The 25,741-nt window shown below is 36.9% G+C and overlaps 2 protein-coding genes across 3 annotated transcripts in view; one reads left to right on the forward strand and one right to left on the reverse strand.

Moving 5' to 3' along the window:
* The window catches only part of LOC120416872 (zinc transporter 2-like), a 144,759-nt gene that overhangs the window by 55,677 nt on the left and 63,341 nt on the right, over positions 1–25,741 (forward strand). For both annotated transcript variants that reach the window (XM_039578767.2, XM_039578768.2), the window contains exon 5: positions 25,152–25,331. In XM_039578767.2, the coding sequence (XP_039434701.1) occupies positions 25,152–25,331 (180 nt within the window). The remainder of the gene's footprint in view (positions 1–25,151; positions 25,332–25,741) is intronic.
* Positions 19,313–22,480, reverse strand: LOC120416873 (uncharacterized). The gene is made up of 2 exons (XM_039578769.2): positions 20,984–22,480; positions 19,313–19,454 (listed from the first exon to the last, which is right to left on the reverse strand). Exons 1-2 carry the CDS (start codon positions 22,067–22,069, stop codon positions 19,422–19,424), a joined length of 1,119 nt encoding a protein of 372 aa, XP_039434703.1. The 5' UTR covers positions 22,070–22,480; the 3' UTR covers positions 19,313–19,421.

Here is a 25,741-nt window from a genome sequence, read left to right on the forward strand (position 1 = left end):
GGCAAAATCTGTAGGAAAATAAAAATATTTCAGCTTATCTAAGTTTTGCAAGGAGTTGAGCTGTTTTTTATGAAATTTAAAAAAAATGAAAACATTTTTACTTGATTTTCCAGTAAACCAACTTGATTATCTGTTTAAATGTTATTTTCCTCCAAGCGAAGTGCCAAACTCCAAAACTGTATCGAAAAGTATTATTTGATGATTTTTTCAGCATTTTAGGCCGTTGCAAATATTTTTTCAAAGATTATGTCCCTTGCCTCTGGTCAAAGTCGAGGGGGGAACAAAAAAAGGTGCAGGTGGTTATGTTCTACATGACCAATATGACAAAGAACTTTGTACAAAACTCTAAAAATCATGCTATTTTTATTTATAATTTTTAATTTTTTGCCTATTTATTTAACCCTGAATAATAAATTCTAATTAGCATTATGTGAGCAATAAAATTACCACCGTCGATCCGTCTCTGACGGATTTTCGGTCAAAACTAACTGTTCAGAGGCTATCTGTTAGCATATATAGTCCGCATGAAATGTGGCAACATGGTGCAAATTTTGCCTCGTCTCCTGCTTTCTTGGAACTGTCACGCGAGAATGTTGCACCATTGTTGCCACATTTCATGCGGACTATATAAGCTAACAGATAGCCTCTGAACAGTTAGTTTTGACCGAAAATCCGTCAGAGACGGATCGACGGTGGTAATTTTATTGCTCACACACACATACACACATTGAAAGACACAGGTTGTGCACCAACTTGGGAGGAATTCTGTTCTAAAGAACATTGTTAGAATGGTCACTCGGAAACCAGAGTGATTCAAGGCAATGGGGTTGGGACCAAACTGGTAGGATGTTGGCCACACCCGGAGTGGCCATGGCCCTGAGGGAAGGTTCTACCGGGGGGACATTTCGATGGTAACATTTCAAAAGGCATCATGTACATTTTGACACTTTCTGGGTTATTGCATATTCTGAAAGTACTCCTAATAAGCTACCTCTCCACCAAAAATGAGCAAAAGTTACTTCAGTAAAGTCTGTTTAATCATGATTTTAAATAAAGTAACATAAACAAAATCTCTGCCATCACCAGTGCCTGTTTATATAGCTCTGTCACCCTGTCAAACAAAAGACTACATGAACCTCGTGACGAAAAAAAGCAACATGAACAAAGCGCCATGTACATTCGGCGAAGAAAAACGAACCATAACAAAGCACCCCCCTCAATGACAGCAGGGCGATATCGACGTTGGTGATTTCAAAAGGAGTTATGTTTGTTTTACTCAAATAAAATTACGGAAATTATGTTTTATTGAATTTGGACGATCAAGTATCAATAAAAGCAACGTTTTTCATCGTTTGTTATTATTAAAACATCTTATTTTGCTTTTATATTAAAATGGGAATTGAAAATGGGTGCTCATCGTTCAAAGGCGTTTTTCTCAAAACGCATGGTTTGTACATGATGCTTTTTGAAATGTTGGCGACGATTTATCGAACCATACGACTTGGGGCAATATAGGTATCAAAATTCATGGTTTTTGATACTGGTAATGAAAATGGCCATTTTGACAGGATTGGCCACACCCGGAGTGGCCATGTCCCTGAGGGAAAGTTCTACCGGGGGACATTTATCGAACCATACGACTTGGGGCAATATGGGTATCAAAACTCATGGTTTTAGATACTGGTGATGAAAATGGCCATCTGACAGGATTGGCCACACCCGGAGTGGCCATGGCCCTGAGGGAAGGTTCTACCGGGGGGACGTTTATCGAACCATACGACTTGGGGCAATATGGGTATCAAAATTCATGGTTTTTGATACTGGTAATGAAAATGGCCATTTTGACAGGATTGGCCACACCCGGAGTGGCCATTGCACATGGTTCGGAATGGCAAAATTAAGTGGAATAAATTGATAACTATTTTATTTGACGTCCTAGCCAAATGGTGTCTTCGGAAGAGTTGTTGTACTTGATAAGGGCTATCTTTTGAAGTTATTGACATACAGGGTGACGACCTTCCAGGGTGTCAACCATAATTAACTTTGTTGGATGACGTTGTAGGGCTTTGGTGTCTTGGGCAAAGTTGTAGAGGAGAAAAATTCATGAAGGTTGGTCGAAGGCGCCAAATTTGGAGCTCTTAATCTACTCGAGATATACGCCAGTTTTGCAAAAATGGTCCAAAAAGCACTTTTTTGTGATAACTTAAAATGTTAGCGTTTTAGCGGCCTACTATGTTCTGAAGAGTTGTTTATGACATAAAATTACATATCTTTGCCGAAAACAGCAAAATGTTTTGAGCCTTTATTGAGGAGTTAGGGGAAATATACCCATTCTAATCACACTAAGCCGTTCGACCAATTCTCATCACTTTTGCAGTTTTCCGCTATTAAATCAACATTTTCAGATGTATCAACAATGGAGAGTTGCTTGCTCACTTGAATTTGAGCTATTTATTACTTTGGAACAGTCAAAAACACTGTATGAAAGCTGTAATTCATGATCAAAGTGTTGATAGGCCGATAATAGAAATAGGCTGAGAAAGGGTATAGTTCCCCTATAACCATTTTTAAGTGATTTTGAGCCTATTTTCAAGTTGCAATGTTTTCAAAATGGCGCATTTTGGCGCAAAACCGAACAATGCACCTGAAAGTACACACTTTCAACTACATTTCCTGAAAATATCTCCTTGTATATATTTTTAGATATCTCAATTTGAATTTGCCGATTTTTAATCAATTTATTTATAAATGTTATTCGAAATCATAATGAATACATGGTGAAAATCGGTAAATTGAAAGGTAAATTGATCGATTTTTATGGAAATTACATTGTCTATGAAAAAATACGACAACCTTTCCAGAGTGACCACATAGAAAAGGAAATACTTAATTTTAAATACGAACAATTATTTAAAATTTTTGCTTACATTATTTTTGGGAAAAACATGTATTTATTCATAATTTTAAAATGTAAGCATGAACAATGTTTTACTGCGGGCGTCAATAATTAGAGTTCACGTGCGGTGATACGACCGCAAGATAATGGTCGCATGACAGCCGCAAGACAACCGCAGAACAAATTTTTGGCTGTTGTCAAAGGTTGCCTGGAGTTTTGAGCTGACTTTTTGGAAAATATTGAAAACAAACCAAGTTGACAGCCAAATCAACCAGAATTTCAGTTCAACTTGCTGATTTTTACACTGCGGTAATAAGGCGGCAATAATCTCCTGTCACTCACAGCGAAGGAGAAACGTGATTTTATCTCGCAATAAGCAATATTAAAATCGATCAATTTACCCTTTCAATTTACCGATTATTACCACGTTTCAATAAGATTTCGCTTTAAAATTATAAATAAATTGATAAATACCGTCAAATTCAAATTGAGATACAGTGGACTCTCTCGTTGTCGATATTGAAGGGACCGTCGAGAGCAGGAGTTATGAAATTATAGAACAAAAAATCAAAGCAATCTATTTGATGGGACTGAAAAATTTATTGACAGCTGGAGTAATATTGATATCAAGAAGATCGACAACGAGAGAGTCCACTGTATCTCTAAATCGACACCGATAGACACGGAGATATTTTCAGAAAATGTAGTTGAAAGTGTGTACTTTCATGTGCATTGTTCGGTTTTGCGCCAAAGTTCGCCATTTCGAAAACATTGCAACTTAAAAATATGCTCAAAATCACTTACAAATGGTTATAACTCCTCAATAAAGGCTCACAACATTTTGCTGTCTTGGGCAAAGATGTGTAATTTTATGTCATAAATAACTCTTCAGAACATAGTAGGCCGCTAAAACGCTAACATTTTAAGTTATCACAAAAAAGTGCTTTTTGGACCATTTTTGCAAAAATGACGTAGTAGATTAAGAGCTACAAATTTGGCGCCTTTGACAAACTTTCATGAAATTTTCTCCTCTACAACTTTGCGCAATACACCAAAGCCCTACAACGTCATCCAACAGAGTTAGTTTTTGGTTGACACCCTGGAAGGTCGTCGCCCTGTATGTCAATAACTTTAAAAGATAGCCCTTATCAAGTACAACAACTCTTCCGAAGACACCATTTGGCTAGGAGGTCAAATAAAGGAGTAATCAATTTATTCAAATGCCCTGAGGGAAGGTTTTACCGGGGGGATATTTATCGAACCATATAAATTGGGGCAATATGGGTATCAAAATTCATGGTTTTTGATACTGGTAATGAAAATGGACATTTTGGCAGGATTGGCCTCAACCGAAGTGGCCATGGCCCTGGGGAAGGTTCTACCGGGGACATTTATCGAACCATACGACTTGGGACGGTACCAAAAACCATGAATTTTGATACCCATATTGTCCCAAGTCGTATGGTTCGATAAATGTCCCCCCGGTAGAACCTTCCCTCAGGGCCATGGCCACTCCGGGTGTGGCCAATCCTATCAAAATGGCCATTTTCATCACCAGTATCAAAAACCATGAATTTTGACACCCATATTGCCCCAAGTCGTATGGTTCGATAAATGTCCCCCCGGTAGAACCTTCCCTCAGGGCCATGGCCACTCCGGGTGTGGCCAATCCTGTCAAAATGGCCATTTTCATCACCAGTATCAAAAACCATGAATTTTGATACCCATATTGCCCCAAGTCGTATGGTTCGATAAACGTCCCCCCGGTAGAACCTTCCCTCAGGGCCATGGCCACTCCGGGTGTGGCCAATCCTGTCAAAATGGCCATTTTCATCACCAGTATCAAAAACCATGAATTTTGATACCCATATTGCCCCAAGTCGTATGGTTCAATAAATGTCCCCCCGGTAGAACCTTCCCTCAGGGCCATGGCCACTCCGGGTGTGGCCAATCCTGTCAAAATGGCCATTTTCATTACCAGTATCAAAAACCATGAATTTTGATACCCATATTGCCCCAAGTCGTATGGTTCAATAAATGTCCCCCAGGCAGAACCTTCCCTCAGGGCCATGGCCACTCCGGGTGTGGCCAATCCTGTCAAAATGGCCATTTTCATTACCAGTATCAAAAACCATGAATTTTGATACCCATATTGCCCCAAGTCGTATGGTTCAATAAATGCCCCCCCGGTAGAACCTTTCCTCAGGGCCATGGCCACTCCGGGTGTGGCCAATCCTGTCAAAATGGCCATTTTCATTACCAGTATCAAAAACCATGAATTTTGATACCCATATTGCCCCAAGTCCTATGGTTCAATAAATGCCCCCCGGTAGAACCTTCCCTCAGGGCCATGGCCACTCCGGGTGTGGCCAATCCTATCAAAATGGCCATTTTCATCACCAGTATCAAAAACCATGAATTTTGACACCCATATTGCCCCAAGTCGTATGGTTCGATAAATATCCCCCCGGTAGAACCTTTCCTCAGGGCCATGGCCACTCCGGGTGTGGCCAATCCTGTCAAAATGGCCATTTTCATTACCAGTATCAAAAACCATGAATTTTGATACCCATATTGCCCCAAGTCGTATGGTTCAATAAATGTCCCCCCGGTAGAACCTTTCCTCAGGGCCATGGCCACTCCGGGTGTGGCCAATCCTGTCAAAATGGCCATTTTCATTACCAGTATCAAAAACCATGAATTTTGATACCCATATTGCCCCAAGTCGTATGGTTCAATAAATGCCCCCCGGTAGAACCTTCCCTCAGGGCCATGGCCACTCCGGGTGTGGCCAATCCTATCAAAATGGCCATTTTCATCACCAGTATCAAAAACCATGAATTTTGACACCCATATTGCCCCAAGTCGTATGGTTCGATAAATATCCCCCCGGTAGAACCTTTCCTCAGGGCCATGGCCACTCCGGGTGTGGCCAATCCTGTCAAAATGGCCATTTTCATTACCAGTATCAAAAACCATGAATTTTGATACCCATATTGCCCCAAGTCGTATGGTTCAATAAATGCCCCCCGGTAGAACCTTCCTTCAGGGCCATGGCCACTCCGGGTGTGGCCAATCCTGTCAAAATGGCCATTTTCATTACCAGTATCAAAAACCATGAATTTTGATACCCATATTGCCCCAAGTCGTATGGTTCAATAAATGTCCCCCCGGTAGAACCTTCCCTCAGGGCCATGGCCACTCCGGGTGTGGCCAATCCTGTCAAAATGGCCATTTTCATCACCAGTATCAAAAACCATGAATTTTGATACCCATATTGCCCCAAGTCGTATGGTTCGATAAATCTCCCCCCGGTAGAACCTTCCCTCAGGGCCATGGCCACTCCGGGTGTGGCCAACATCCTACCAGTTTGGTCCCAACCCCATTGCATTGAATCATTCTGGTTTCCGAGTGACCATTCTAACAATGTTCTTTAGAACAGAATTCCTCCCAAGGTGGTGCACAACCTGTGTCTTTCAATGTGTGTATGTGTATGTGAGCAATAAAATTACCACCGACTGTTCAGAGGCTATCTGTTAGCTTATATAGTCCGCATGAAATGTGGCAACATGGTGCAAATTTTGCCTCGTCTCCTGCTTTCTTGGAACTGTCACGCGAGAATGTTGCACCATTGTTGCCACACTTCATTCGTTGCTGACCCCTTCCGCAGTACCAAGCATGCAACATTTTCGTAACGCGCGACATTTTTCGTTTTTCTGGATTGACACCTCACCAGAATAGAGCCCTTAGGACAAAGTTCTTTGTCAAAATATGTTCTTCAAAAATCTGGGTGACATAAATTTTAAAAATATATTTTACTATTGTTTAATTTAGTGATGAAAAATCGAATAGTTTCACAACGAAATTGCAAAAATGACTTTTCCTTCGTCGCGCAATTCTTTCCAACACCTTTTCACGTGACCATGGTAGTCTTTGCATCCGGACGGACTTTTCGCGAAATATGACAGCGTTTTTTCGCTGCTCGTGAAGCGCGTCCAGAAGCCATCAAGTGCGCGATGAGTTGATTGTTATTAAACTGCTGGTAATGAAATTGGGTGAAGAGTTGCCCCATCGCCATTACGCCGGGGCACTAAACGCAATAAAGATGCTGGGTCGAAAGGAAACTCTTCTTTGCTAATGTTAGGAGTAATGCAGTTTAGTAGGGCAGCAATACTTTTAATTGTATTTTTTACAGTACGTGCGTTTTTATTTAATTTTCAATAATTTAGAAATAATTAATCTAATTTACAGACTATTCTATAACTATTCTGATCTATAAGAGGACACAACCATTGAACACTATTAAAGATGAACAAATGTGCCCTCGAGGAATTGCGAACAAAAATTTGCCTTCTAGAAACTTTGACCATTTCAAACTTTCCCAAAAAGATCAGACGAAAACTTGCCCGGTTACAACTTTGATTTATCGCTCAAGAATTCCCAGGCTAAGAACGACGAAAAATATCCTTCTGGGCAGAAGGGAAATCCCGCCCTAACGTTGACCATTCTAGTCGTCCAAACCGTCGTCCACAAAAGTAATTACGTATCATTTCCCCTCCAAAATACCTGTGTTTCAGTCAGGCTGCGAAACAGGCTGGACGTTCTTTCTGTTGTGCACACTGTCCCTTTGGGCACTTTAGTTTGTTTTCCCTGAATGGCTTTTGACTTGTTTCGAAAGTTTTTCCTAGCTCGCTCCAGCGCCGCACCCTCTCTTTGTCAGCGACAAGAGTCTCAATTTTCTTTCCTAACTAGTTTTTCGTTATCAAAAATTGTTGAACGGTGATGACTGCAGCAGCACTGGCAGGGACTTAACCCTTAAACCTCTACTGTCTTATCTCTTTTTATTTCTCTCAAACTTACTATGTTTTGTACTGTATTTTTTGTATATTGGATTATTTTTTAATTTAATTTTGAAAAGTATTCATGTATCAACTTCTTATGTTTTCCTATATCAATATCTGCTCATTTTTGTCCGTAAAACAACTGAATAAAAAGTTGATAGTGAAGGGTTAACTCTTGAACAACGAGAAAAATCTCAAACCAGAACTTGACGAACTACGGAGGACAATGCGTTGTCGTCGTCGTCGAGGATGGAAAACTTTTGTTTCCTTTTCATCTTGTTTTTTTTACTTCGTCTTCTTCTTCCGTTTGACGCTTGCGGGCTTTATTTGCGTCCGTTCGCAGATCTTGGCAGATCGTTGGGGAAGTTTTTCCGACCCTGTTTGAAGTTTTCGTACGCGGCATGCTCCAGGGAAGTGCAGCCAGGCGTGCAGTTTTTATTCGCACTGTACTTTTCTAGGTTAAGAGTGGGTACTTGTCTCGGATAAAGGCCAAGATGTTCGATTACCGCTTCGGAGGTGTCGGATGTTGATTGTGGAAATTGATGTTAAAGGTCGTTTGACGAAGCTTGTTTGTGTGCTTTATGTACATGGTGATAAGTGAGTTAATAGTTACACTTCACACATTTTTGAATAATTTTTTTTCCAGAAAAAGTGCGATTTACAAAATTATGTTTTTTTTTAATTTAGGGGACCAAAAAGGCAACTTCAAAAAAATTCTAAAGCTCAGGAGGCAAAACTGAAAATGATGAAAATTCAAGTTTTCATTAAAAAACCTTGTACAATTTATTGTAAACTATTTAAATTGGTACATTGTGCAACGTTTATTTTTGACATAAATTTGTTCTTGATATGTCCGGCGGTCATTCACAGAAACCCTAATCATAAAATGTCTTATTCGATTTTTCCATTTAGATTAGCGAATTCGGAAAATTAGGACTACAGATAGCAAAACACATAGAATTTTAGGAATAGCAAAGAATTTTTCAAAAATTGATTTATATTTTGTAAATTTTTAATGAAGCAAAATTATAATAATGTATAAAGTTTTTTGTGATACATGATCGTTCATAATTATTAATATTGGGCTTGAAATTATAATTTTAGTTGTTTGTCCCATTTTCTCTGAGGCTCAAAAGTTACCATCTTTGATGTCCTTTAAAATATAAAGAAATGGTCTTGAGAATATCACTTTTTTGTATAAAAAGGGGGCATTTTTTCAAACTGTTGATTTTTTTTTAAATTGTTCATATCACCAAACAATTTCTTTGAAGACACCATATTGATCATAAAAAACCTTTCACGAGATACAGAGTTTAGAATATTTACCAATATTGCTGCCAAAATAAATATGTATTGCTTTGATTTTAGCTAAGCACTAGGATGTAACAAAAATGACTTTTTGGCGGGCATTCAGGGGTTTGTTCCGGTGGGCATACTGAGCCCAAATCCCAAATATGAGCTTGATTGGACGTAACAGGAGCTGGCGCTCCGCCCTTCAATTTTAAATGGGATTTAACCCGTAAAAAAAGATTTTTTCAAAAATGTCAATTTTCGAGGCATTTTGGCCACTGAAGCGTTTACCAAAAACATCACTGGCGTGTAGGCCAGATCCTTGCGCATCTTTTGGTATATATATCATTGAAGTTTGGAGCACCCTGGAGCTCGGTACAGACCTTCAAAGTTTGGCATTTTTTCGAAAAATCGGTCCCAGCAAAATCGAATGGCGTCTCGGGCGTCGCGAGACGCGACGCATATCTTTTTTGCCGGGGCCGGTTTTTCGAAAAAATGCCAAACTTTGAAGGTCTGTACCGAGCTCCAGGGTGCTCCAAACTTCAATGATATATATACCAAAAGATGTGCAAGGATCTGGCCTACACGCCAGTGATGTTTTTGGTAAACGCTTCAGTGGCCAAAATGCCTCAAAAATTGACATTTTTGAAAAAATCTTTTTTTACGGGTTAAATCCCATTTAAAATTGAAGGGCGGAGCGCCAGCTCCTGTTACGTCCAATCAAGCTCATATTTGGGATTTGGGCTCAGTATGCCCACCGGAACAAACCCCTGAATGCCCGCCAAAAAGTCATTTTTGTTACACTCTACTAAGCACCCCAAAAAGTTTCAGGCCAATAAAAAAAATTATGGTCGTGCCAAAAATAGAAGATAAAAAGAGATTTCTTCACGTTCCTTAAAAATTCCTTTAAAAATTAAAGCCTCACTACTTTTTAGTAGATTTGTTGTAGATAACCATAAAACATTTGTTTTTATTTTTGTTTCAATTGATCGAATAGAAATTCACCCAAGAATGGGCTTTGCTGGAAACTTAATTTTTGTATATCCATAAAAGTTATTCTACAATTTCGACAGCTGTCCATACAAAATCTTGAGAACTTATTATCTGATCGGTTTGGTGTCTTTGGCATAGTTGTAGGTACTGCTTAGGATTTCTCAGAAAAAAAAGTTACACTCTAAACAAATACTACCCATTTCTGAAATTCGATTTTTCATTCAAATAATGGATTTTGCTACCCAAGCAGCAATTATTGTTGCCAAGCCTTATTTGCAACTAATTCAAAGCTATCCAAAATCGCTGAGGCAACATATTCGCAACACTTCTGGCGACAAAAAAAGCGCACGGCAATAACGCGATTGGCAACAATAGCCAGATAGTTGTGAACGTGTTGCGGCAATGTTTCCTATGCGATGCTAATTTTTGTAGGAGAAATTGATGGTGTTGCAACAATGTAACAACGAAGTTGCAAAAATGTCACCATAATGGAGAAATTTTGGGTTGCTTGAAATCAAACGTGCAGCCTAAATGATTTCAAGCGCAACAAACTTCTAATGAATTTCTGAATAAAAATGTTTCAGCATTGGATTCGCTGCACAACAAAAATGGATAAGTCTGGAAAAATAATCCTCTCGCATTTTACGTCAACAACAAAGAAAATTGCTTTTCTTAAATGTATAGGAGGTTTATGTCTTTTGCCATTTCAAATTTACCGAGTAAAATTGCATTCTACTCATGATTTTTTCATGCACCCTCCATATTTTTAAAATTTTGTATATTTTATTGAGCCAATTTAGTATCAAAATTTTAAAAAGTTGGCTAAAGGTTGGTTGTAAGTTACGCAGATTGTCAATTCTGTAGAAAACATTATTAAAAATGTGTTTAAATAGCTGAAAATTGATTATTACTATTTTTTTCCTATCTACCATCATGGCGCTTCGGTCACACAGGGGTGTATTCAGGAACCTGCAATAAAATCAGCGGCAATTTATTTGTTTTTATGCAAACTAGGAAGCATACTTTTTTAAGCTCCCAAATAAATACTTACAATCCCTATGCAACCCACGTGTCGTGGCTGTCTCTAATAGAAGTTTTTACGTGCGCATGTATTGCGTGTACGTACACGAAAAAGATTGAGGTTAAATTTTGTCCGGCCAGCAAAATCAAATGGTGCGCTAGTGTGCGTGAGCGAAACGACATAAAGCTCTATTGAAGATTTCTACTCAAAAATTGAAGTTTACTGACGGCCATCAAAATAGCTTCCAATATTGTCAATTTATTTCTAAGAAATGTGCGGAATATATTGTTGACAGGGATTTCAAGCACTTTTAGTGAAATATAATCGATTTAAAGAAGAACAACAATAGAAACAAAACACACAATATGGGATTGACAATTGCGCATTTGGTCGAAAGTGTATACAGTTCGATGCTGAACCTTGTTGTCCTTGTGAGCAATTCTTTTACAGCAATTCCATTTGAAAAGAGCCTAAACCGAAAAAAAGTTTTCCGATCAGGCTCAAAGTTTTTCTGGGGGTCCCTTGGCCAAAATAATTAGACCCGTATTTTTTGTTTGGACATTAGAGTGACCTACACCGTGCTAACGTGGTCCCAAAAATGGCAATTTTCGTCATTTTTAGCAAAAAATACTTTTTTCAAAAAATCAAAACTCCCCGCCATTTCAACCGAATGAAAAGAGATGGTCTTTCTACGAAAAATCTAGACCAACATTTGAAAAGGTCGAATGGAGCTCTAAAAAACCGTTTTGACGGTGTATGGACCAAAGAGCCTATGTCTGAATGTATTTTTATCGGATTCCTTGGACAATTTTAACATACTCAAAAATGGGAGGTGTTCATTAATAGGATTCCGAGATATGATTTTTTGAATATAAAAACTGTGATTTTCGGCGCGCCGCACGCAAAACCGAGAAAATGATGAAAATTGTGAAAAAATCAACTGGGTGTTATTGCTGTTTATTTGATTATTATTGAAAATCAATCACCTACATTAAAAAGTCCAAAACACAAATTAGTTTTGTTCTAGAAAGAACTACTGAAGCTAGTCAGCTTTTATTTTTTATTTATTTTGGAAAAATACTAATTCAATGTCTAAAAAAGTGATATTTCCTTTGATTAGTTTGTTATATTTCAAAACTAGATAAAAACAAAAAATCTTATAGTAAAATCGCATGCAAAAACGGGTATATTAGGGACAAAAAATATATGTCAGAAAAAACTGATTTGCAAATTCAAAAACGATTTCATTTGTCATTGCTTAGTTTTGAATTTAGGCTGGTACACTGGCACCCTCCCTCTGCAAAGTCGACCCGAAAACCAATATTTTTTTCAAGAAAGCTCAAATTTTCAATGGAAATTTAAGTGCAATCAACGGAAATCAAATTAAAATGCATCCATCATGTATGGCAATGCATCATGTATGGTTTAATTCAAAAATCGTTTTTATTGTGGAGCAATTCTCTACCAAAACCGGAAATGGATTTTATTTGTATTTTTTTATTTGGCTCAAACTTTATGGGGGCCTTCCCTATGACCAAATATGCTATTTTGTGTCATTGGTTCACCCATACAAGTCTCCATACAATTTTGGCAGCTGTCCATACAAAAATGGTATGTAAATATTCAAACAGCTGTAACTTTTGAGTGAATTTTCTGATCAATTTGGTGTCTTCGGCAAAGTTGTAGGTATTGTTGAGGACTTTTGAGAAAAAAATAGGTACACGGAAAAAAAAATTTGAAGATTTTTTTATCAACTTTTTTTTTACTAAAACTCAATTTCCCAAAATACGTTTTTTTTTGATTTTCGAGATTTTTTAATATTTTTTAGGGGACAAAAATCCGCAACTTTTGAGCCATAGAGAAACATGGTCAAAAAATCTGCCGCCGAGTTATGAATTTTTGAAAAAATAGTGATTTTTGGAAAAAATGGAAGTTTCATGCAAAAACAAGTTTGACATTATTTTTTAATGCAAAATTGAATTTGCAATCGAAAAGTACTGTACATATTTTTTGATAAAGGGCTCCGTTTTCTAGATATAGCCACCGAAAGTTTGATTTTAGCGAAATATTTGCAGTTTTTCAATTTTTAAAAATAGTGACCATGAGTGACCATTTCTAAAAATATTTTTTTTGAAAAGTTCAGAAAATTTGCTATAAAATTGTCTAAGAGACATTGAAGATTGGATCTCTGGTTGCTGAGATACAGCGGCTTAAAGAAAAAGAAACACGAAAATTGAAGTTTTCTAAGTCTCACCCAAACAGCCCACCATTTTCTAATGACGATATCTCAGCAATTAATGGTCCGATTTTCAATGTTAATACATGAAACATTCGTGAAATTTTTCGATCTTTTCGAAAAAAATATTTTGAAAATTTTTAAATCAAGACTAACATTTTAAAAGGGCCAAACATTGAATATTACGCCCATTTAAAATGCTAGTCTTGATTTAAAAATTTTCAAAATATTTTTTTCGAAAAGATCGAAAAATTTCACGAATGTTTCATGTTTTAACATTGAAAATCGGACCATTAGTTGCTGAGATATCGTCATTAGAAAATTGTGTGTTTTTTTGATGATATTAAGAAAACTTCAATTTTCGTGTTTCTTTTTCTTAAAGCGGCTCTATCTCAGCAACCCGTGGTCCAATCTTCAATGTCTCTTAGACAATTTTATAGCAAATTTTCTGAACTTTTGAAAAAAATATTTTTAGAAATGGTCACTCATGGTCACTATTTTTAAAAATTGAAAAACTGCAAATATTTCGCTAAAATCAAACTTTCGGTGGCTATATCTTGAAAACGGAGCCCTTTATCAAAAAATCTGTACAGTACTTTTCGATTGCAAATTCAATTTTGCATTAAAAAATAATGTCAAACTTGTTTTTGCATGAAACTTCGATTTTTTCCAAAAATCACTATTTTTTCAAAAAATCATAACTCCGCAGACCATGTTTCTCTATGGCTCAAAAGTTGCGGATTTTTGTCCCCTAAAACATATCAAAAAATCTCGAAAATCAAAAAATACGTATTTTGGGAAATTGAGTTTTAGTGAAAAAAAAGTTGATAAAAAAATCCTCAAATTTTTTTCCGTGTACCTATTTTTTTCTCAAAAGTCCTCAACAATACCTACAACTTTGCCTTGGTGTCTTCGGCTCAGAAAATTCACTCAAAAGTTACAGCTGTTTGAATATTTACATACCATTTTTGTATGGACAGCTGCCAAAATTGTATGGAGACTTGTATGGGTGAATCAAGGACGCAAAATAGCTTATTTGGTCATAGGGAAGGCCCCCACAAAGTTTGAGTCAAATCAAAAAATACAAAAAATAAAAATGGTCGAAATCGGCCGATTTCGTAGAGAGTTGCTCTGTGGGGAACTTGCGATGCACAAAACCGCAAAAAGTTTCGTTTTCGCAAAAAGAAATTTCGTCAGATCTTACATTAAAAAAAAACAAGAATATTGCATATCAACTGTAATGATGTATAATGCTTCTTCCAATGGGTTTTATTTATTGAAATGTTGAAATTCTGGCAAGTAATTTCAATTATTATATTTTTTATTTTTATGCATCGAAAAAACCCGAAAATCTAAAATAAATAATACTGCCGTGATTTTTTCAACAGTTTGCAAACATCAATCAATCAAAGTTTTACCTTAGTGGTGCATATTACCCACTCTCCCACTGCTTCATTCTAGCCTTTAGTAAAAATACTCTGTGAGACTTAGTTTTTTTTCGTATTCCCTTCAGTTTTCACCGTTAAACCTTATTCAGAATGAAGGACAAAAACTATTAAATTGAATAAATGTGATAAGATTTCTAAATCATTCACCCTTAGTACGTCCCTGCTTTTTTCTCTCTGAGCAAATTGCCATCCTTCACTTCTGTTGCAACAACGTTTCAGATATGTAGCAAAAATGTTAAAGTAAAATATCCAACACTCCAATTTTTGTAACGTTGTGGTAACATAATGGAAACATACATTTTGTAAACATCAATTTGTCTAAAGAACTGTCAAACGAAATGGATGTTCTCATTTTAGTTCAGCGGTGAGATCGAAACTGATGAAGGTGTGTTTTAAGAATAGAAATAAACTTAGAAAAAAACTTCTGGATGGCGGATGTTTCTTGGTGGGTGGTTCTACAACCCCTTGCGAAAAAGCATGGGGTGCGAAGCGAAGCGCCGCGGAGTGGGTACCGTCAGCCCTAGGCTGGTTTCGGCTGTCCCGTAACCCACGGAGGATGATGACTTGGATGGTGAGTCACGTACTGGGGCTCCGGCCGGAACAGTGAAAGAGTCTTGCCGGGAAATCCGATGGGCAAAGCTGCCCACCGGCGGGCAGCTAATGGGCTAGGCGGCTCGTAACACCCAAGTACGCTTGCCGTGTGTGTGTTTCGGAGGTCCATCTGAAAATTACACAGACTAGATTTGATTGATCCGGAAAATCCTCCTCGTCATAATCAGCAGAATAGTGAATACTTCTGACTGTAAGTCCGTTTGGACAGAAAATTTGGTAGCTTATTCAATTGCGAACTTCATTTATTTGTTTTGATGTTTGCAACAAAAGACGAAATGTCTACAATTTTCCACTTAAGATGTTTATATGTCATGGCCTCATGGCAAACGATGTTTACAATTAGCTTTATCAAGGCAACATTGCTGCAACTAATTCGCAACATTTGCCTCTCAACATGAAGTAAGTTTTTTTTATTGTTTCAACATTGGTACAATAATGTCACCGAAACGTTGCATCAATACACAAAATCAAATTGTTGCCACAGCATACAATGGTAACTATTTCATAAAGAACTATGTTTCGATATAACATTTTTGCGAATTGCAACATTGTTGCTCCCTTGTTGTAACTTAACTGGACTTAGACGTTTTCAACATGTTGCGCAATGCTGCTTGGGTATGAAACCAATTTTGAAAAAAATAATTTATGGATATTTTTTAGATAACGAAAAATGCCAGCTTTCGAGCTATAGCAGTAGTTGGTCAAAATTAATTTTGCAATATTGATTTTTTTTGAAAAAATCGTGATTAAAAAAAAACTTTGGCATAATTACAATTATATTATTTTGAAAAGATCTTTATAACTCTTTCGGTTTTGATCGGGCCGGCACGTTGGCCCCACGGAAAACGGCGGAATATTCACGGGTGGACTGTATGGAAATGTTCGAACTGGCCGTGGGTGTGGTAAAGAAGCAACTCACTCGGTTTTAACACTAAAAACTAGCTTTATTAAAACTATTTGGAAAACTGCGTGTTCACTTGTCCGAGGGTGAAAAGAGACTGTACCCGCAAAATGGCGGTTTTTTCACTCGTCCTCTTCGTCGTCGTCGTTGTTCGTCGCGCCGTTGTGCGGCTGTAGCGTTGCGCAGGGTTGTGCTTGATCGCAGGAAGCTGTTGCGGTAGGCGATCAGGGTTGCTAATCTTGCGGTGAAAAATCTTAGTAGTCGTGGTTGTGAAGTGTTGCCAGTCCAACTGACACTTCGTGGATCCAACAGGTTTTTTATATGTTTATCAAAAACTATGTTTTTTAATAAATTGGCAACACTGTCAAAACTAACTTGTGTTCATAGCTCAAAATATGCCATTTTTGTCATCTAAAACATATCCAAAAATGAAAAGAATTGAAAAAAAAAAGATTTTTTCAGAGCGTTACTACATTGTTATGTAAGGAGGGTAAGGTGATACAAATGAGACATCTAACACGGTTGACAGTGGAACTAGGAATGATCTTTATTTTAACTTCAAACTTATTGCTAACTTAAACTTAAGCCTTGTTGGCTGTGGTGAATTCCTAGAACAAGATGGCTAATAAGCCACACCTACTTTTTGGCTATTTACCATCGAGTACTCTTTCGGTGGTCGCTTGAATATAACAAAGTGCTTGGTGCATGTTTGTCAACATCTGGTACCCATCAAAGAGGGTCAGTGTTAAACACAACACGGAAAGCAACTGCTGACTTCAAAGTGTCACAGAATGTGGGCCACAAGAAGGTCGCCCAAGAAGTAGAACATAAATAATTTGTTACTGACTCAAGTGTTGTAATTTGAGTCAGCGTTAAATGATACGTTGCATGTGTCGACCCACTACACGCCTCTTCTTGGAAAAATTAAAAATTATCCTATAGTGATTATTTTTAATGTTTTATGATTTAGTGTGTAACTATAATAGAGTTGCAATATATGTGTCTTGTTACAATATTATTTATATGTGTGTGTGTGTAAATATATATGTCTTGTTACAATATTATTCATGTGTGTGTGTGTTTATGTTTTGTTACAATAGAAATATTAAATTTTGTATTTTTCTATTTTTTTTATTATTATTATTATTATTATTTTTTCGTTGTCTTCTTTCCCTCTTTTTTTTTAAATGAATTTTCTAACTCTATTTTTGTGAATAATATCTATTTTATTATTAATTTGAATCTTTAGGTTTACACCTAAATCTTCCAAGACTTTGTATGGTCCGTCAAATTTTTGTTCTAATTTTGAACCTGTTTCATTTCTTACAAGAACTAGATCGTTAATAACATAACGATCAGTTTTGTTTGTGTCTTTTTTTGTTCGGTTTTGTTTGGCTTTTAGTAAACAATCGCGTGCTTGTTTTTGCGATGTTTGAATTTTAAATTTTAGAATAGCAGAATAGTCATCTATGTTATACACAGGACTTATTTCTGTTTCTCCTTGTAACTCAGTTGGAAGATTGCACAATTTTCCGTATACTAACTCGTATGGAGTTTTACTAGTTGCGCTGTGCACAGTTGTATTATAAGCGAATTTATAATACGGCACCCAAGCAGACCAATATCCATAAGAATTATTTGTTTGGATTCGTAGAAAATTCCCAAGCACTTTATGCGAATTTTCTAACGCTCCAATTGTTTCATGGTGATATGCTGTTGAATTGAGTTTCTCAATTTTCAGCATATCACAAATTTTTGTGAAAACAGAGGACATGAATTCTGTACCTCTGTCCGTCAATATTTGGTCGGGAACGCCATAATTTAAAATTATTGCTTCAACAAATGCTTTGGCCACTGCATTTGTTGACTTGTCAATAATTGGCGTTGCAGTTATGAATTTTGACAGATCGCACTGAGTAGTCAGTATGTACTGATTCCCGTAGGCGTCTGGTAATAATGGACCAACAATGTCCAAAAATATTTTTTCAAAAGCAGTTTTTGCTGTGCTTGTCATTGTCATAGGTACTTTTGTGCGGAAAGACTTATTTTGTTGGCATTTCACACACTTTTTAATAAAATTTGAGATATCCTGGTCCATGGATTTCCAGTAATATCTTTGTTTGATGGTATTTTGTGTTCGTTTTATACCAGCATGCCCTGCAGTTGGCAATATGTGGTAATTATTAATGATAAGTTGTTGCTCATCTTTATTTTCAACATGTTTTATTTCATTTCCTATTACAATGATAGGTGGTATACCATTTATTTTTAGAGCTTCTATTTGCTCTTTTATTTTTTTATATGTCTGCGTATTTTGCACGACTAGGCCTTTTATCGGATTCTTTTCTGTAAACACCACTAGTCGTTTCAATACTCCCCGTAGGTGAGATATTGACGTTTTAGGGTTAATAATCAGAGTTCCATCCTCAATCTTAAATTCATTTTCATTACTTCCAATTTGGATTTGTATGTAATCTGTTGCAACCTTACTTTTATCTTCATTTTTCTCAGCTGATTTAATTTTATTTTTATTTTGTGCTCTTGTACACACAAAATTTATTTGAGGCGTAAGTGCCTGGAGATCTTCAATAGAAATACGTGACAACGCGTCCGCTATCACGTTTTCTGATCCCTTTTTGTATAAGACATCAAATTTATATTCTTCGAGTGCTAACCGAAATTTGGTTAATCTACTCGAAGGGTCAGTTAATGTGAATAAATAAACTAAAGGACGGTGGTCTGAATAAACATCAAATCTTCTCCCATACAAATATGGTCTGAAATGTCTGATTGCCCAAACCACTCCAAGTAGTTCTTTTTCAATTGTGCTGTAGTTTATCTCAGCTTTATTCAATGCTTTACTCGCAAATGCAATAGGTCTACCATTTTGGTTGCTTAAAACAGCACCAATAGCTTTTCCTGATGCATCTGTGTGTAAAGTAAATGTGTTTTTATCCGAAAAATCTGGATAATCTAATATTGGTGGAGTAATAAAACAATTTTTCAAATGCTGGAAACTGTTTTCACATTCTTCCGACCACTCAAAATCTACACCTTTTCTTGTTAGTCTATTTAAAGGACTGCAAAGTTTGGCAAAATTTTTGATGTGCTTTCTATAGTAATTAGAAAAAGCTACAAATCTCTTTACTTCATCAGCCGTTTTAGGGCTGCTCCATTTTTTAATTATTTCAATTTTCGAAGGATCTGGTTTGATACCTTCTTCAGAAACAGTATGACCCAAATAGATCAACTCCTTCTTCAAAAAGTTACATTTCAACGGGTTTAATTTCAAATTAGTTTGTCGTAATCGTTCGAAAACATCAAAATGATTTCGATTGTGATCTTCAAGTGTTTTGCCAAAGACGATTATATCATCAAGATAAACTAAACACCTTTCCATATTGAGACCAGCCATTGCAACGGTCATCAATCTTGAGAAAATTGAAGGACTATTTTTTAAACCCATAGGTAGACGAGTCATTTGGTACTGTCCCCTATTAGTACAAAATGAAGTACAGGATCTGTCCTCCGGTCTTATCTCACATTGATAATAACCTTGAGTTAGATCCAAATGCGAAAAATATTTTGCTCCTGCTAAAGATTCTATAACTTCCTCAATATTTCGAAGTGGAAATTTATCATCCTGTAAAACGTTGTTTAACTTACGATAATCTATGACTAACCGCCATTTTTTACTATCGTCAGTTGATTTCTTAGGAACTAATAACAAAGGACTATTCCATTCTGATACAGTCTCTTCGATTATATTGTCGTTTAGCATTTTATCAACTTGTCTCTGTACCTCATCACGCTGAGATTGTGGTAACTTATATGGACGGGTATACACTGGTTGTGTATCCGGTTTAACTTTCAAAGATGGCTGATAAATTTTTGTAACAGTTATTTTGTCATCTGTTAAACAAAATATATCACTAAATTTCAAACAAAGTTTAGTAATTTCAACTTTATCTTTTTCATTAATTCCATCAAAATTTAATTCTGATAAAAGTTTGTTTGCTCTGTCCACATTATGAGGATAAGCACTACCTATTTTTATCAAATCATAATTTTTAAAAGGTTTGGCCAAAAGTTTCAAGTCATTTACCTTTACAGCTTTATTTTTCAAATTCATCAGTCTAACCGGAATCTTTCCGTTGACTGGAGAAACTAACGCATTAGCTATAAAAACTAAAGGTTCTATTTCTTGATTTAAAATAACTAAATCCTCCTTAAAACTTGTTTCAATAAATGTTACTACTTCCGTTCTTGCGGGTATAACGAAGTTTTCATGGAACAATGGTTCCCGTAAAATCATAGTAGAATTTTCAAAATCTATTACTGCTCCGAACTTTCTTAAAAAATTCATTCCAACCAATCCTACTATAGAAGGTGATAGGTTTTCAACAATATGAAATGTTATGGGGTATTCATAACCATTATATTCTATAAACAATGATACAGTGCCAAGAGTGTGCGTAACTCCGTTTAAACCACGAACCTCTATGGACTGCGTAGCATTGATTTTTTCACGAAATTTTTGGGGTAAATAATTTATGTCTAGTAAACAACAAGATGCTCCACTGTCTACTATTAACGAAATTTCCGAGTTATTAATTTTAAATTTTAGGCGTAGGGCTCTTTCGGCATTTGAACTATGCACGAAAAAACTCGCCTACATTAACCTCTTCACGTGGTTGCTGAGGTTGTAGTTGTTGCTGCTGTTGGGGTCGCGGATCTTCCTGAACCACGTTAGCAACTCCTCGATTACCACCTCCTCGGTTATGTTGATAACCTCGATTTCCACGGTGGCCTCGATTCGAGTTGTAGCCTTGCTGCTGCTGGTTATTGTAACCTTGCTGATTACCATTTTGTTGTTCATAGTTTCTATTTTGGTTATTTTGATAACCACGATTTCCTCTGTTTTTATTATTACCTGGGTTACTATAACTGGCATAGGTCCACATGACTTCCTCGGGCATGGGCTGCGCATGTATCTCCAGAGCATCCGACAATGCTTTGGTTAAGGTTTCCGGATTCCTTGACCGCATTTGCAATACTTTCGATTGATCCTTAAGACCATTTATAAAAGCTTCTACAGCAATTGGTTCGACTATGGGCCGCGTGGCTGCCTCAGTTGGGAAAAGTTGTGGTTGTTTCGATACCCACGCTGCGGCTAACCTAGCTGCCACTTTCTCGATTTCATTCCCGAAATCGACTAAAGATTTGCCTTTTTGTTTCAACCCCCGTAACTCGGCTGTCACGGCAACTGGGGTTAATTTAATCCCAAATCGCGATCTTAAGGTATTTCGTGCTTCTATAATGGTAGCTATTCCCGTTAACTCACCGCGGGCGGCACCAGTTAAACGGTTGTTCATAAATTGAACAAACACCGCTTCATCGACAGTTGATTGCCCCGCTCGGAGAACCGTCACGTCGTTGAGCCAGTTTTCCAACTCGGCTGCGTCGCCGTCGTATTTACCCACGACGCGAATAGCTAATGACAAATCTAATGTATTCGCCATTTTTACCTTTCTGTATAGCTTATTAATTGTTAGTATTACGTTCACTAAATTTTTAAAAGAAAGCGGCTCAATATTATTATCGAGCCGTGCCGTAAGTTTTGTATATGCTTCTCCGTAGAGATATCTTAAATTCTTCAATAATTGTAATTGTTCCGACTCCTTATAGAGTTCTATCTCGATTATTGCTGCATTATATACTTGTTTAGCCTCGTGTAATTTGGCAATTAATGTACTATTTCTATACCTCCTAGTTGGGGCTTTTGATAAATTATTTAATATTTTTGATAACTTTTCAAAATGTAGTTCCATTTAAAGTATTCTCACGCTTTGGTGATTCGGACATCTCCAGTTGATCCAATCATTTTCCCAGGGCCTGCTTATCGGGTTGTGACGGAACCGACCGTTCCCACAACCGACGCTTCCCTTCTGCGATGAGATGTTGGTTGGTTATTGATGGTGTTCGCCTTGAGGATCTGCATATGGCTTGTGTCAGAACCGCCCGTTCTCACAACCATTGCTCTCCTGCTCATTTGATGTTTGATGCTTGTTGAATTGCCAAGGGCCTGCAACCCGGGTTGTGACGGAACCGACCGTTCCCACAACCGGCGCTTCCCTGATTTGTTTTATTTCTCTTGTTTTCAGGATAGAGTCTACATCCGGATTGTGGTAGTACGGACCGTACTCACAACCGACGCTCCTCTTGCTGTTGTGATATTTTTTTTTTGTCATCAATATCATCACAAAAATTTTCAATTTTTCACTTTCACTTTTTGTGTTCATCCTGCTTCCTTTTTTTTTAGATATTAATTTTCAATTTTTCACTTTCACTCTTCATGTTCATCATGCTTTTTTTTACTGATTTTTTTTCTCTTCAATTTGATTTTAAATGTTTATTCACAAACTTTCTTCTATTATTCAACCTAGTCTCACGACTCGCGGCGGCCGTTGCCGTTCTTTGCACGTGTTTGGCAAAAAATTTACCCAGCATGTAAATTATTGCTGCTGCAGCTAGTACCACAAGCGCGATGGCGCTTACATGATCTGTAATTTTAACAGTATTCACTTCACTGCTAAACCAACTCATTTTAAAGCTTTTGCTACTTTACAATTCACTACACTGGCATAAATCACTGTTGTGAATATTTCATTCACTTTTAGTCTTCACTTTAAGGGTTGAATTCCCGAAAAAGAAAAACTTTTGTTAGAGCTGGCAGGATCGCCATGTTATGTAAGGAGGGTAAGGTGATACAAATGAGACATCTAACACGGTTGACAGTGGAACTAGGAATGATCTTTATTTTAACTTCAAACTTATTGCTAACTTAAACTTAAGCCTTGTTGGCTGTGGTGAATTCCTAGAACAAGATGGCTAATAAGCCACACCTACTTTTTGGCTATTTACCATCGAGTACTCTTTCGGTGGTCGCTTGAATATAACAAAGTGCTTGGTGCATGTTTGTCAACATCTGGTACCCATCAAAGAGGGTCAGTGTTAAACACAACACGGAAAGCAACTGCTGACTTCAAAGTGTCACAGAATGTGGGCCACAAGAAGGTCGCCCAAGAAGTAGAACATAAATAATTTGTTACTGACTCAAGTGTTGTAATTTGAGTCAGCGTTAAATGATACGTTGCATGTGTCGACCCACTACAACATATTACTTGTGAGAAATCCCAACCAAAAAACATAAATATTGAAATTATTCGACAAATTGTTTGAAAATGCGTTACATACTAATCCAGTTGTTTTCAAATCATAATTTGTCAAAATATCTATGTTTTACCGAAAAATCTTTTTCCTCCCTAATTTTTTTTTGCAGTTGGTAGGGGCAATATTCTTATTTCTGTCACACTTAGCTCATCGACCTATTCTGGTCACTTTTGCAGTTTGCCGCTATTCAAACCAAATTCTCAGATACATCAACAATAGAGTTGACTGTTCACTCTTATTTGAGCAATTTATTACTTTGAAATAGATTATGAAAGTTAAGCTGATAACAGAAATGGGTCGAGAAAGGGTATGTTTTTCTACATCGAAATTTTACAAAAAATCAATAAATGTATTTCAAATAGTTCTCAGTTTAATAGAATTCTATTAAAAAATATATTTAAAGATATAAGGAATGTGTTTGTATTTGAACCAAGATTAGAAGTCTTTTTTGATAACATTGTTTAACTGAAAATACCTAGTAATTTTTAATTGTTTGGATTATGGTATAAAAATTCTATATCTATGAATATTTATAATTTTTATCACATCTCAGTTAATATTTAACTATTCTATCCAGAGAATTAGGAAATGCGCTCAAATTTTTACTTCAAGTCAATTTTGTCATTGAAACTGACATTTTGCAGTATTTTGAAATCTTGAATATTATTCATTATTATTCTACATATTCATTACATTCTAAAATAAGTTCAAAGCTTCTCCTCGTTGTGTTTTGTAAACATCTCTGCTAAAATTTATTATGATTTATTATACATTAAAATCAAACTTTCAAAGTCATTCTGGCAATCAATAACTTTCAGTTTACGGTCAACTTATCATTATTTTCATAACATATGAACAAACACAGAATTGAAGTCACTGATTGCCTCATCACGACAATAACGCGATAATATTTGAGAAATTTTTCGCAATGACAGAAGAAATGTCCCACCAAATCGCATTGTTATTCATTCACACAGTATACTTTCTATTTTTTTCTTCCCCGAACCAACTTCTGCTCTCTTCAGTGCTGGAGAATGCAACTCTTTCTTTCGCCATTTTTGCGATGGCAATTGTACGGAAAAAAAAATAAAATAAAAAATCCAGATCCTTTATCTTCCGCCTCAGGTTTTGCGCGGTGGACCCCAAGGGCTTCAACTTTCGAACAATGTTCAAGGGTGGATGCAATTGTTTTTGCCTTAAGTTTTGGTATATTTCCGAACCGAACCCGAAAATAGGTCCAAAAAAGGTACAATCCTCTTGCATAGTTGCATCAGTACGACGATGGCTACAGTTCCTATTCTCGCATGGTTTGAGTGTGTGTGTGTTTGAGCGAGAGTTCTTAATCCTTGAACTTTGCGTCGAAAGCCAATTTGGCGTATAAAGGAAATAGGATTGCATTTGTATCCTAGGGGGGCTTAGCTTTTTTTACGTCTCTCCCTCTCTCTTCCCTTTGTTATACTTCTGGAGCAGCAGAGCTTTGGCAGAAAGCGTTTCGTTGTTCTTTCGCCATTGCTCAAGTTGTGTGAACTTTTGATGCACAATTTCTTTCTCAAATTTCCCCCTTTTCCCCCCACCTACCCAAATAATGGCATTCAGAATTGTGTGATTTCGAGAATACTTTTGATAACGAACTGAAGTTGTCTAACTTTTGTCATTTTTTTTTGTTCTCTTTCGTTGCAGATTGTCCTTCGGCTGGTATCGGGCCGAGGTGATTGGTGCACTGACGTCGGTTCTAATGATCTGGGTGGTGACGGCCATCCTGTTCTATCTGGCCGTGATTCGGACCATCGAGCGGAACTTTGAGCTGGACGGGAAGGTGATGCTGATTACCTCTGGACTGGGAATCTTGGTGAATATCATGTGAGTAGACATTTTTATGATTAAGTGGGGTGTTTTATTCAACCAAAATAAGGAAAATTTTGGCTTCCGGTGAATGTTTCTATTTTAGGTTCAAACAAATTAGCATTTTCATTTGAAAAAGAGAAAATGGAACTCGATCAGTGCATAATTTCAAATCTAGGCTCATTTCAATGGAATGAAAATCAGCGTGGGTGCTTTGTTCGAAATAATGCTGTTAACTTAATCGCTATGAATATAACTTCACATATGCCAACATATGAATGCATTAGGTTTGGTTCGCGCGAATACTTCCAAACGCATTGAAGTAATTCTTCGCTTTGGCAATTAATCTGTTGGTCGTGTAACTGAACTGGCTCAGTATTGAATTAGAATTTTCGTTTATAATTGTGTTGAGTCTTCAACGTCTGGCA

The sequence above is a fragment of the Culex pipiens genome, chromosome 2 (assembly GCF_016801865.2).
Source record: "Culex pipiens pallens isolate TS chromosome 2, TS_CPP_V2, whole genome shotgun sequence".
NCBI classification, from domain to species: Eukaryota; Metazoa; Arthropoda; class Insecta; order Diptera; family Culicidae; genus Culex; species Culex pipiens.

Coding starts and splice junctions, on each gene's coding strand:
- LOC120416873 (XM_039578769.2), bottom strand. CDS start 22,069: ATGGAACTACATTTTGAAAAGTTATCAAAAATATTAAATAATTTATCA. Junction 19,455..20,983: donor ATCGAGGAGTTGCTAACGTG/GTTCAGGAAGAT, acceptor TTTCTGAAGAAG/GTATCAAACCAGATCCTTCG.